Below are 14,748 nucleotides of genomic sequence, written 5' to 3' on the forward strand. Positions count from 1 at the left end.
GGTTTTATGTTTGAATCTTTATGGCACTTTGTGAGTTTGTGTGAGAACCCCATTCCCCTTAGTTTAAATTATCGCTTGCATTTACCCCCCCAAAAAAAGAGGAAAAAAAAAAGGAATAGATGATCATACACACATAATACTTAAAATGATAACATTTTACAAGTTTGGATAGTAATGTGAACAAATTGAAATGTAGTGTTCATTTTAAAAGTCACAATGAACCTCATGCTTTGGCTCGAGTTCGAGCCCAGGTTTTAGTTAGGTTGAGAATTATTAATTCAACTTTAACATATAACCGCTTGAATTGGACTCAAATTAAATTTAGATTAGATCTAACAAATAATTAGTTCAATACGACAAATAAAAGGAAATGAAATCAAAAGAGACTCCAACCCTCCATGGTTTATCAACTAAAAATACTAAAACAATGATGATGATGATGATGATATAACTTGTTAGTAAGTATAATTTCCTTAAATGTTTCATTGCATAAGAATTATTATTATGAGATAACATTACATATAAACACAACCATGACACACCATAATCCATCAACAACTACATATTAAGAAACTTAAAAATAAGATATGTAATTAACCTTGACAATAGGAAAGACATGTAACTAATAAATTTAGAATATCACATGAAGGAAGAATAAAATATTTTAATTATAAAATTTCAACCCAAACTCAAATTTCTTAGGGTTGAAATTTAGTTCGGGCATTTTCTTGCACAACTCGGACTCAAAAGTCGGGTTGGCGTTCGGACGGGTATAGGTTGGCCCAACTAAAACAAAGTAAAAAAGGAAGAAAAAGGGAATGTTTTTCTTAATCAGAAAAAGAAAAGGAATGTTGTGAGGGCAGAGGCAAGCGAATCAAATTGAAACAGCAGACCAAATAGAAAGCGTATGAAAACAATAAAAATAAAAATCAAAGCTACAATGCTTATGCTTCCAGCTTGTTTTTAAGATGCACTCTAACTCTCAAAATTACCCTCAATCATTACACCGTTTGTATCACAATGGAAGGGTAAAATGGTCACTAAAGTTATTGAATATTCATTGTAGTCTTCGTCCACGAACTTCTCTCTCTCTCTCTCTCTCGCTCTCGCCCTCGATCTAACCCAAACCAGACCAAGCAAAGAGGAAAGAGGCAAACTTTCTGCTACTCTCTCTCTCTCTCTCTCTCTCGCTCGCTCAGTGGATTCGCATAGAGGTGGAATTTCCCTTCTCCCATTTGCTTTTAATTATTTTGGATTTTCCTTTTCTAATTTTTACGGCGTCCAAATTAGGAACAGTAGTTGTTGATTTTTGCTTAGAGTGTGAGGAAATGGTAGAAATTATTCAGTAATTTCTGTCATGTTTTGGGGGTTCAAATTATAGAGAGTCTGTTGCGACAATTGGAGCTCTGAATATAGGGATATTGGAGCTTTGAATCCAATGGTAACTTTTGTAATTTCTTGATCAATTTGTTTGGCTGGTGAGATTACAAAGCTAAATGATGAAAAATTGGAAACGGAGTCACCAGCTCCAGTAAGAAAACGCCATCAAAACTAGAGCATCTGTTTTTCATTTGAATAAACATAAATTTTAACATGCATTTCTTTTGTATCGTAATTTTAGACAACATCTTCACCTTGTTTTAATTTTTGAGTCCTATAATATGTTTCGAGTAATGAATCGCTGTTTTCTTTTTTGGACTGTTCCTACTTTAATTTGTTCTGTAATGTATTCAATTTTTATCTGAATCTGAATCATGGTTTCAAAGTTGAACTTTTAAGCTGTTAGATTGAAAAATGATAATTGTTGAACGGGAAATAATGTGCTCCAGGATATCCATTTCTAGGATTTTGAAAATTCATTTTGTAACAATGATGGCACCAAAATTTTCATTGGTGTGCTCCATTGACATGAAAGATATCCCTTGATGAGATATTGTGTATGGAAGGCCCGTTTCTTGTTTCATGGGACTAGCAAACATGCACATTCATGTTTTGCTCAAGAGTTGGGTTTATTAGAAGTCTTAAAGTTATTTTTGTGATTTGAGCAACAAAATTTTGGTTCTCGATTGAAGAGTGCTGTTAATATGTCTGTAATGGATGGAACTATTGGCTGGATGTTAGCTGTATCATTTGTGAGCTCCAATGGCGACTTTATTGATTGTGCTTCACTGCTGATTTTTCTTGAACTAGATGAAAGAGAGTAGAGATGGAATCAGAAGCGGTAGACATTCAAAATCTTCATCTGTTAGCTCACTTCCACTCATCTTGGACATAGACGACTTTAAGGTGAAAAACTGCAAAATATATCATTACCTTATGTAACTATTGTAGTATACCAATGATGCACTTGGGCATTAATGTAAAGTAAAGATTGAAATTCCTTGGGATTTAATTTGCAGGGGGAGTTTTCATTTGATGCATTGTTTGGGAACCTGGTAAATGATCTTCTCCCATCTTTTCAAGAAGAAGAAACAGACATATCTGAAGGTCATAGCAACATCAGTGGGCACGATGGTTTGTCAAATGGACATATGCGAGCACCATCGGATGCAGCAAAGTTTGCGCAAGGACTGTCAGACCCTCTATTTCCAGAAGTAGATAAGATCTTATCTCTGTTCAAGGATTCTTGCAAAGAGTTGGTTGATCTCCAGAAACAGGTATGCCTTGTGACAGCGTAGGTATTGGACTTACAAAGTCATTTCAATTTTTTCTGAAGTTGTTGATTTCCCCCTCTTACCCTTGAAGATTGATGGAAGACTCAACAATCTTAAGAAGGAGGTTTCTGTACAAGACTCTAAGCACCGCAAGACACTTGCTGAGGTTAGTTAGCAGAGGGCATACATTTTACTGTTTATCCTATTCAGAAAATGTTTCGCACACTGTACTCAAAGAAGGAGCAGCAGTCCTTTTCAACTGGGAAATGTTATTGTCAGAGCTCAGACTATCATCGTTAGAGCTCAACATGGATATTGGGGTTGGACTTGATGCATTTCTCAAAGCTGGAAATGACATTTCCCTGTTGAAAATATATGGAAATTACTGCATCTGGCCTTTTGTGATTTTCACCTTTCGTTTGGTAACCAGTTTCATATGTGAAGAATTCCATGGAAGTAACATATATGCTTCTCTTTATTGTTTGATAAAACCAATTGTTTACTATTTTAACTTGCTTTTTTAACATGGTTTTCCACCAATGTTAAAGTGAAAACATGTAAATTTTTCACAAAGTGAGGAATCTAAAGTCCAAAAGTGCTTTGAATCTCAAAGCATTAGATGAATCTGAATTGAATAGTGAATCACAAATTTGACTATATTAGTTATGCATGTTATTTCTCAGCTTGAAAAAGGAGTAGACGGCTTGTTTGGTAGCTTTGCCAGGTTGGATTCTCGTATATCAAGTGTTGGACAGACTGCTGCAAAAATAGGAGATCATCTGCAGGTGAAGTTTGTCCTATGCTTGGTTGCTACTGCATATGCTTTAACGTCCAAAGTTGTACTTGTTAATGATTTCTACTGTGCAATTATTTCTTTAACTCTTTGTTAATTTGTGTTTGTAATTTGTGGGTTTTCCTTGTCAGAGTGCAGATGCTCAGCGGGATACTGCTAGTCAAACGATAGAGCTCATAAAGGTAGTCAGGGTCCATTTATTATATGCTACCCTTTATTTTTAATAAGTTAACACCTTGTTATCATAAATCCTTGCAGTACTTGATGGAGTTTAATAGCAGCCCAGGCGATCTGATGGAACTTTCACCCCTATTTTCCGATGATAGTCGTGTTGCAGAGGCTGCTAAAATTGCACAGAAACTGCGTAAGATGGCATTATCATCTTAAAAAATCTGTAGTTATTTTTTAAGGCACACTATTCATGAGCATCTCTCTCTCTCTCTCTCTCTCTCTCTCTCTCTCTCTCTCTCTCTCTCTAGAAATGGGTATCAAAGACACTGGGGGGTAGCCAGTAGCTGTGATTCGTTTGCAAGATATGGTCATGAAATATTCTTAGGTGAATGAAACTAGATTAAATTTGCATCCGACTTGTGTAGATATGACTTCATGAGTGTATGCAAATAATTACCATTCTCCGTCATGAGTGTTTAGCACCCTATAGAGTTGTAGAAGAAACTGATCATGTCAGTGTGATATCTTTTAAGAACAGACTTGTAATTTTCGATAATACCATCCAATATCCGACTGTGTAGATATGACTTCATGAGTGTATGCAAATAATTACCATCCACCGTCAAGAGTGTTTAGCACCCTATAGAGTTGTAGAAGAAACTGATAATGTCCATGTGCTGATAATGTCAATGTGATATCTTTTAAGAACAGACTTGTAATTTATGATAATACCATCCAATATCCTGGCAACGGGGAGAAAAATGTGATTATTGCTTTTGGTAAATAAGTTTCGTTTACAAATGGATTTTAGGAGTGGTAAAAGTTCTCTTCATTGCAATAATAACCTTCCATGCTTCTATCAATATTAGGGGCATTTGCTGAGGAAGATATTGGAAGACAAGGTATAGCTGTACCATCACTTATGGGCAATGCAACAGCTAGCAGAGGATTAGAAGTTGCAGTTTCTAATCTTCAGGACTACTGCAATGGTATGTATGTAGTCACAAAAATATCTTGTCTAGTTGGGAAATTGACTATAGTCTCCATGCTATCTTTTGAAGTCACTGGGCCAAAAACTTTTTTCAAAACTAATGGAGCACCTTCTTAATGATTCTATATGAAAATGTGGAATCCTAGAAATTAAAAGCTTGGGTGGGAAAGAGTTTGGAGTCCCTTACAAATTATGTTGATTTATTTTAATCAAGTTCTTTTTCTTCTTACCTTCTTAATAGAATTGGAGAACAGATTGCTAGCTCGTTTTGATGCTGCATCACAGAGAAGAGAATTGTCAACCATGGCAGAATGTGCTAAAATTTTATCTCAGGTAATAATTGTTTTTAGACCTAATAGATCATGATATTCTTAGATTTTAACACCAAAACTCCAGGCCTCTCTCTCTCAAGCTCTAATTTCATACCGTATCAGATATTTTTACAGCTTTTATTCATTAGAAAAATCCCTTTGCCTTATTTTGTTTATTTAAATTGCAATGCAGTTTAACAGGGGCACTAGTGCCATGCAACATTATGTGGCAACACGTCCAATGTTTATTGACGTGGAAGTCATGAATGCAGATACCAGATTGGTTCTTGGTGATGAGGGTTCACAGGCTAGTCCTAGCAATGTTGCTCGTGGACTTTCTTCTTTATATAAAGAAATCACAGGTTTAAAAAATGCCATTGATCCAGATTAGAGGTTATATTCCTCAATATATTTGTTATATCTTTGTTTCTATTGCAGATACTGTGCGCAAGGAAGCTGCAACAATTATGGCTGTATTCCCTTCTCCTAATGAAGTTATGTCAATCTTAGTTCAGGTACCAACCAGGATTTTACTTTATTTTATTCTTTTTATCTTTTTTGCATGAGTGTATCTTTGCTCCCCACACTTCACCCAGTTGTAGCCTAACCATCCCCTTCTAAGCCTGCCATGCATCATATAAACCATTGGGCAAACCCTTTGCAATCAAGACATCCCATCTGGATGCATTGACTGCAGTGTTAACCCAGGGTTAGTTTATATAACACATAGGCTTGGAAGGGATTGGTAAGCCTACATGTTGGTTAAGGGTGACGACGAAAAATGACTCCTTTTGGGTTCATTTTGGTTCCACGTTAATGAAGTACTTGATTTTTTTATTTTTTTTTTTCACCTTTATAACTAGTTTTCTTACGTTGGGTGCAGCGAGTTTTAGAGCAGAGAGTTACTGCTCTACTCGACAAATTATTAGTTAAGCCATCTCTGGTGAATATACCTCCTATAGAAGAAGGCGGACTTCTACTAGTGAGTAAATTTACTATGGCTGTTTCCTCCCTCCCTCCTCTCTTTCTTGCACACTAAATGCTTTTGAACTAACAATCGGTTCTTTCTTTAACTTGTATTTGACCTGAGGCTGCAGTATCTTAGAATGCTAGCAGTGGCGTATGAGAAGACACAAGAACTTGCTAGAGACCTACGAGCTGTGGGATGTGGTGACTTGGATGTCGAGGGTAATGAATTAACTTGAAATCTAGCTCCTTATTTATTTGTTTTCTCAATGCAGAGTACTTGTGTGACTATTATGGTACTAATGGTTAATATAAGGTAACCATGAGGCTTTTGGCCAAAAATAAAAGGCTTGTGGATTGTGTTTTGGAGCAATTGACACTGAAAAGATTAATTGGGAAACAAAGATAGGCAGCACTTGAGATGCCTGATATGGTTTCAGAAACTTCGATTTCTATATTGTTGAGTTCATCTACTGCGGGGTTCTAACTAGATGGTTCCAGACTGGGTTCCTTTTGCCTCCTATGTACTTGGACTTTGCCCTTGTTTTTAAAAAAGATGTTTTTATTTATTAAAATAGCAGAAATTGCTATTCTTTAACAAATCCTAGGCTCACAGCCAACAAATATTTACCTGTACCATCTTACTTGGTGAGAATGTTTGCATTCAGTCAGTCCTCATTTTGCTTTGGTTGGAATTGCTTCATTCTACTTATCTACTCGGGGATTTTCATAGAAAGTTCCTCTGATGGTGCAGGCCTCACGGAGTCTCTATTTTCTTCTCACAAGGATGGATATCCTGAACATGAGCAGGGCTCCCTTAGACAACTATATCAAGCTAAGGTTTGCATCAAATGCATCATCTCTTGACCAAGCTAACTCTCATTCTGTGTTGGTGGTAACAATCCATAACATGCATTACTCTTTGCAGATGGCGGAACTACGTGCTGAAAGCCAGCAAATATCTGAATCAAGTGGAACAATTGGGCGTTCAAAAGGGGCTGCAGTAGCATCTTCCCACCAGCAAATATCTGTCACTGTTGTGACAGAGTTTGTCCGTTGGAATGAAGAAGCAATTACCAGATGCACATTGTTTTCATCTCAAGTAATGTTTGTTGTTTCAAGGGATTCTACATATAATTACTCAGGAGTTTTCAACTTTTATCTAATGACTTAGGATTCGGGAAAAATGTTTGCCTAGTATGTTTTAAAGTCTGGAAGAAACATATTTATAATTATGCCCCTAAGTTTTGCTTTGACAGTGTTCCAGTGTAGTGTTACTTCTGTTCTCCCCAACATTGGGGTCTACCTTTTCTTTTTCTCTTTTGGCTTTATCAGGTTAACGTGCATTAACAGAGTTCCTTTGTTTAATGTTGAAATTGGAGATTGGTTATGAGGTGTTTTAAAATCTATCTGCACACGGAGATTATGAATTTGAAGACATAGTTGTATGAAAATCATGCTAAAAGGAGCTTTTTCCCCTGTGGATAAGTAGGAAATTCACCTTCACTGGTGCATTAGTCAGGTGCATGTTATGCTGATGATATAAAACTGATAATTGGGAGATGGGCAAACTCATTAAGGGTAGGAAAATAGGGGGAAAAACAATGTCCTTGTAGATGGTAAAATTGAGGTTTGAATTGTACTGGTTTTATATAAAGTATCAGATATTATACCAGTTTAACAAATTGATTTTTTTACATGTTGTTGTACAGCCTGCAACCCTTGCAGCAAATGTAAAAGCAGTCTTCACTTCTCTGCTAGACCAAGTAAGTTGGTTCTTAGATAGAGGGTTTGATCAAATTTTGGTTCATACAGGTTCAGTTTTTATTTTTATTTTTAAATTATCAAAGAAAGAAATTCAGGAATGTTTTTAACATTTCAGGTCAGTCAATATATAACAGAAGGTCTTGAACGAGCAAGAGACAGCCTGACTGAAGCTGCAGCTTTGAGAGAAAGATTTGTGCTGGGCACTAGCGTTAGTAGAAGGGTGGCTGCTGCTGCTGCTTCTGCTGTACTTACCTTATCGTATACTTTTTGTTGCATTCTAAATTGTGAACTATAGAATGTAGTTATATTTTAAATAAATGTGTAGTCTACCCAACACAGTGGAGTTAAGGGATATGAATGGCTGATGTGTAGGCAGAAGCTGCTGCCGCCGCTGGTGAAAGCAGTTTCAGATCTTTCATGGTTGCTGTACAACGCTGCGGTAGTAGTGTGGCTATAGTTCAGCAAGTATGTTTCTGGATTGCCATTATCTAAATGCTTTGAATGTTGCTTTGAATGGAATGACCTGGTATGTTTTGAGAGCTTAAATTGATTGCCATTTTTCTCTCCAGTATTTTTCAAATTCTATATCTCGGCTTCTACTCCCTGTCGATGGTGCACATGCTGCTTCATGTGAAGAAATGGCAACGGCTATGTCCAGTGCAGAGAGTGCTGCATATAAGGGGCTTCAACAGTGTATTGAAACTGTGATGGCGGAGGTTAGTTATTGAATTGTAGATCTGCTATTTACATTCTAGGGTTAGGCATGTATACTTCATAATTCCACCCCTTTAGTTTCAATTAAGTATAGTATTGGTTTGTCTTTCATGCTAGGTGCTGCTCTACATGTGTGTACACTAGTTCTTGTTGATTCTTGTGTTTCTTGAATATGTATTTTGCTCTCTATGTCAATTCCTCCATCTCTCATCTTTTTCCTATTGTGAAATTCCTACTATCCAGGTGGAGCGGTTACTTTCTGCTGAACAGAAGGCAACAGATTATAGATCACCTGAAGATGGATTTGCTCCTGATCACCGGCCAACAAATGCCTGTACAAGGTACAACCGATGAATAATTAAAGCCTATCTTAAGGGCTCCTGAAAACTTGTCATTTAATTTGTTCTCTTACAGACGTGTTGTTTCTTGATGTTGAATAACATATCTCTCTTCTCTTGTCTAGAGTTGTAGCGTATCTTTCTCGTGTATTAGAATCAGCATTCACAGCACTTGAAGGTCTTAACAAACAAGCCTTTCTGACTGAATTAGTAAGTAGTTCATTTGTGGTTTGATTTATGTGATTCCATTCCTATTGTAGCTCTTTTGCAGTCATAGATTTAGAATTAGATTGAATACTGTAGAATAATCGGCAAGTGCCCTGAATTCATTGAGTAATTGAAAGGTGAACTGCATATTGCATGGCCATGAACACAGCAAGAATGCTTTCAACTAATATATGATACAGTGAGAAATGGTTGTATCAAAATTCATTGAACACAAAAAAGGAAAAGAAAAAAGCAGAACAATTGCATTATACAAGACCTTTCACATTATCTCTTTGTGGCATGTGTTAGATCAATTATGATATAATGCACAAAGATTGCCAAACAAAATTATGCAGTTTATGATATTTCTCATTGTCATTCTCTTATTGTAATATGCATGTGGTATTAACTCAATATTTTTGGGTTTGGCTGCCATGGTTAGGGAATTTGTAGTGATAATATAGTGATGATGAATCTTGGCACCTTCACATTTGAATTTATATTATGGTGAAAACTTTTACTAGGGAAACCGCTTGCACAAAGGGCTGCTAAATCATTGGCAGAAGTTCACTTTTAATCCCAGGTAGGTGGACTTTCTCATAATATGTTTTGTGGCTTGCTAATTAGTTGAAAGTTTCACATCACGTAACTCGTACTAATTGTTTCTTTGTTTCTCAGTGGAGGACTGCGGCTGAAGCGTGACATAACTGAATATGGAGAATTTGTGCGTAGTTTCAATGCTCCTTCCGTTGATGAAAAATTTGAATTGCTGGGCATGTAAGTTTCCAAGAAATTGCTAGATTTCCAGCTTCTATTCATGTTGATATTTTGAATCTAAATGTAATGATGATCTTTTTTCTGCAGAATGGCCAATGTGTTTATTGTTGCTCCTGAAAGCCTCTCAACTCTGTTTGAGGGTACCCCCAGCATACGGAAAGATGCACAGAGGTATCAGTTCGAACATGTTGAACTGTGGACTGTAAAAACACTCTTAGACCACACATGCAGACACATGAAACTCATTTTTTCCCTTCCAATGAAAGAAGAGAGATGCTTTCCAATTGATGGAAAGTTTCCAAATTTCTCGACTTATTTTTTAAAACATCCAGAAAGAAATACACTAGTATCAATTCAGCATGAAGTTGTTTTGTCAGAGTGACATTTATTTATTTTTCACTATCTCATCGCTTTTGCTGCTTATCAAGGTTTTCTGTTGGTTGTGATAAAGTTTTGATTTGGATCCGAAATCAGGTTTATTGAGCTTAGAGAGGACTACAAGAGCGCAAAGATTGCTGCCAGACTTAGTTCCTTGTGGACAAGTTCTAGTTAATACCGAATCAGTCTGCTGATTAGATATGACCTCCCAAATTTTAATTCTCATCCGGCTGTTCCTGAGCTTAGAAAAATGGCATATCAAGTTGAATTCATCTGGAGGCACAGACGCCAAGCAAAGGAACCAATTGAAATTAAATTAACTGTCTGGTTAAGGAGCTCATCTTTGGACAGATAATTGAATACAGAAATTGTTTTTCTTTCCAATTCGGTTGAGTGTATATTTTTGAAGGTATAAATAGGAGGACCTGAAAGATTTGTAGTATTTTAGAGCTTGAATTTATTTGCTAGGGTTGCAAATTAAATTGACAATATGAGGATATGAATCATAAGATGTACCCGTGTTTGCCTTTTGTAAATGATAATTTCAGGAAATAATTTAAGACAATTAAAGTTTGAATTTGTGAATGCTTTGCTTCTTTCTTTATTTCAGCTCAAACTATGTTTCATTTTAACATAATTGGGGCTTGTAGCTCAAGTAGTTAAGAGCATTTACCCTTGCACCCATAGTCCTGGGTTTTAAGTTTGATTCCCCTCTCCTCCAATATCACTTGGATCCAAAAAAAACTTAAAAAACACACTTAATAGAGCTCTACTGTTGTCTGTAATTAGTCAAAGGGCGCAAAAAGGAAGGTACAAAGTTCAAGTTGATGTTTTCACTCCTAAGTCCATGAATCACATGTAGGAATGAAGGAAAAAGAAAAAGTTATGGCTAGTGATGGAGATATATCCATCCATGGCCCCGCCTTTGTGGTGGGCTTCCTCCTATATTTTTGCTGGCTAGGCACCCTCCTTCTCCCCCTTTCCTTGTTAAGTGCTCTCTCTCTCTCTCGCAAGAGAAACGGTGATTGATGTAGAAAGTTTAGTGGGGGTGGCTAGTAATGGATTACCCATCTCCTCTGATAGCAAAGGTATCTATCACCTATATGTCCTTGTGCCAAACCCATTATAAAACCATCCTGCCTATCTTACGATAGGCCAAGACACACACCCAAAAAAACAAAAACAAAAAAAGATGAAATGAAACAACAAGTGCCAAAAGATACTGAATATCCCAACAATCATCATAGATTTTGTGGTTGTGCGGTTGCTTGCTATGGCTTCTCATACTTGTCAAGCCCTACCTTTTTCAAGTCTCTATTATTTTGACCCATAAGCCAAAGTCATAGCAAGCAAGCAACTCAAAAATCTCAATATCCCTTTCAACATATCCACAACCCCAAATGGATAGAAACAAACAAGCAGAAGAGTTAATAGCGTGTTACGTGTATCCTTGACCATTGACCACCCAGAATGGAGACTGAACTAAAAAAATTATATATTAACCCAAAAACCACCAGAAAGATTTTTCATTCAAAGTGCTTCACAGCTTTGTATGAATGTTAATACGTTACCTAGTGTTGTGTTGTGGATGGAGAGGGAGAGAGGAGAGAGAGAGATGTAGAGAAGTGTGTGACGGCAGGTTTGTGTCATAATTATGTTGTGGATGGATAGTGGTGGGTGGTCCAAAGTCTAGAAATGCCTCCCCTCCCCTGCCTTCAACATGAACCATCATTATCGACAGCTCCGGTTTCACTTTATTTTCTCGGCCCAAAAAGATGGTGTGATTAACTGGATTTGATCTTATGAGCTTCAACAAGTATCCATCTCTCAAAAGAAAGAGGTTATGGAGGGAAACTTGTTTGGTATGAAAACTATAAGAATTGGAAATGATTTCATGCACCTACACCAATCAGTCAAGTTTCAACAGAAACAATCGAGAATGCTGGCTACCTTTAATTTTTTTATATTTTTAATTCACATTCTCATTCTGCAATGTTGTATTACGTTAAAAAAAACGTTCACTTTTTTTTTTAATTTCTGCAAAAAAATAAAACTTACTGAAAATCATTTAGTTATTTGATTAATAATATGGTAATTTAGTGTATAATTTTTTTTCTAAATACAAACGATTGAGGGAGGAGAGTGTTTAGTTAAAATCAAACCTAAAAGATTAGACAGTTTCGATTATTAAACCAAATTTCATGATGAAAATTAGATGATAGAACGTAGAGGGCAATGTACAAAGATAAAGGTATCTAGTATTCCTCATCAAGTAAATACGTAGAAAAATAATCCTCTATGTAAGGGAAATAAACTTTACATCTGTCTTGTAGATGTTGTTAATAGTGCATGTGTGCTTAACTGACTATACGTCTAGACCAAAGATCAAAATAAGATAACCTATTTTATACCAATTTGGGTCTTCCCCAATTGTCAAAGTCAACACAATCAAATTGTTTTAAATTAATTAAAAACATATGCAAATGGAATGGGATGATGGGCACCCAAAATCTAGTTTAACTTGAGTAATTTGACGAGGTCAGCTGACCAAATTGCTAACTCTGCTTGCCATGACCCTCAAAGTTGGGGGGCTTGTAGCTTTGTATACACTCCCCTCATTTTTCCTATTTTTGTGTTTTCTCGGATTTATTTTGTCTTTTTTTTTTCCCACCATAATTCTTTAAATTTTAACATTGGAGACATTGACCCCACACGCTTACTATTCAATGCCTCGTGCACCCACGTCTTGGCACCAAGCTCACATGCACTTCGTTCAACTCACTAACACCATCTTAGTGAGTCGCACTCTATCACCGCATTTTTTCAGTATATTCTCCACACAATTCTTCAACCTCCACCGTTGGATTGGATTGATTCGACAAAGAGAGATACTAGACCCACATTGAATTACAAGATTATGACTTGTCAAGGGCGAAAAATTACTTCTTAAGGTAATAACAACTCGTGACATATTGGTGTTTCGTATTCAGTTAAATTATAAGATGTGATGAATTTAATTACGGATAATGATTTCTTCTTAGTACGTCTCTTGAGATCGAAGTCATGCCCTATATAGCTAATCATATGTTCTGTTGCATGTCGAAGCTTCTTGGAAAGTTGAGTATTAACGATTGTACAGATATGTTATAATTTGAGTGATTTGTAACGCTATATTGACAGCTTATGTGATGATATTGTGCTCTCACGTGATTTATTTAGAGAAGATTATTGCTAGCTGGCATGCCACGTCAGCTTTCGTGCGCCGTAGATCCACAGTTGCAATGTTGTCTCAGTGTGAATCCCCTCCCGTAGCCGTCGGATCGTCTTACTTTGCCCTTGGTCGTCGAGCCGTTAGATCAGCGCTTGAACTTTGACTCTTTGATGGCGGCATTATTGGGCACACCGTACTCGCTCGAAGGAGATAGAAATACAAACTCGCTGTGGACTGGCGAGACGTGGAGGGTATAAGTTGAGAGCACCGCTACCTGGAACCCATGTGCCGGTCACGAGCGTTAAGGAGTGGGGAGGTGCTCCTTTGATGAAGAAAGTGGGGACAGGGAGAGTACAGAAGAAACAAAGGCGTCAAAACCCAAAAAGAAGGGAACAGATGCTGCTTCTGCTGCTGCTCCTTTTGATATAGAAATGGAATTCTACAACCCCAATGCACAAGCACAACAAACACATTTCCTTATTGAATTAAAATCAAATAATTGGGTAAAACACCTTTAAAAGTGGGGGAATGAATTGATTATGAAAAGTTTAAACCTACTATTTTACTTAATTAAATCATGCAATCCTTTTATGTTTGGGTAGATGTGTTCCCGACTTTATTCAGAATGTTGTGTTAATTGATTATATGAGTCAGGTTTCATGACTCCTAGTTGTATTTCTCGATTTTCAATAAATTAGTTCTCTTACTTTCAAGACTTCACTATCATACGTTCTCTAAAAATGAATCATTGTTTAAGTAGTTCTCAAAAAAATTTATGTCAACATTGACCTTGAAAAATCAATTGTGGTTTGGAGGGATTTGAAATAAATTTGAATGCCAATCATTCAAATGATTCAAGGGTTGGTCACACCATAGATTTTTACGGTCAATAGTAACCTAGTGATAAAAACTTTTCAAATTAGATTGTTGAACAATTTAAAGTCTTTTGGGATCCTTTATGAGTCAATATTGATATTTAGGATTGGCCATGATCATATTATATTTAAGGGGGGGTGTTCATTGATTTATATTCGAATTGCTACTAGGATCCAATCTAATTTCAATTGAATTAAATGGTGTTTGATGACTGATTTGTTGTCAAAACAGAAAATTATTCAAACAAAACAAAGTTGTCATGAAATCAAACCACAAATTTTGGTAAAATTAGATGCCATGCAGCAATGAATTGGAGACCTAATTGAATGCCAAAGCAGCATCAAAGCATTGGTTTCTTAAATTAGAAGGGTCTTAATAAAATGCCACAATCATGGGAATTGATCAAACTAAATCAGAGCTTGATTGAACTGATTGATTCAGAATTAATCTAATTAGATGTTAAAACATCCCTAATAAAAACACTAATCTGTCATTTTCCCAAGATTACGGATAGGCACGTAAGCAGGAGGAGGGCGCAAATTAGGCTTTTGTAATTCTTTACCTACCCACTAAAAAATCTTTGCAATACCACCA

At 36.5% G+C, this 14,748-nt stretch overlaps 1 protein-coding gene across 1 annotated transcript; it reads left to right on the forward strand.

Annotated features, from left to right (window-relative positions):
* Positions 1–1,034: 1,034 nt before the first annotated feature.
* On the forward strand, positions 1,035–10,652 carry LOC117618559 (exocyst complex component SEC10b). The gene is made up of 25 exons (XM_034348185.1): positions 1,035–1,214; positions 2,191–2,286; positions 2,400–2,657; positions 2,746–2,820; positions 3,338–3,439; positions 3,579–3,629; positions 3,706–3,811; positions 4,488–4,607; positions 4,851–4,942; positions 5,114–5,282; positions 5,359–5,435; positions 5,804–5,902; positions 6,018–6,108; positions 6,641–6,726; positions 6,815–6,988; positions 7,599–7,652; positions 7,769–7,897; positions 8,026–8,118; positions 8,223–8,369; positions 8,611–8,708; positions 8,831–8,915; positions 9,437–9,495; positions 9,591–9,689; positions 9,777–9,860; positions 10,164–10,652. The coding sequence occupies exons 2-25, from the start codon at positions 2,191–2,193 to the stop codon at positions 10,240–10,242; spliced, it is 2,523 nt and encodes an 840-aa protein (XP_034204076.1). The 5' UTR covers positions 1,035–1,214; the 3' UTR covers positions 10,243–10,652.
* The last annotated feature ends 4,096 nt before the right edge of the window (positions 10,653–14,748 follow it).

This window comes from Prunus dulcis, chromosome 2 (assembly GCF_902201215.1).
Source record: "Prunus dulcis chromosome 2, ALMONDv2, whole genome shotgun sequence".
Taxonomy (NCBI): domain Eukaryota; kingdom Viridiplantae; phylum Streptophyta; class Magnoliopsida; order Rosales; family Rosaceae; genus Prunus; species Prunus dulcis.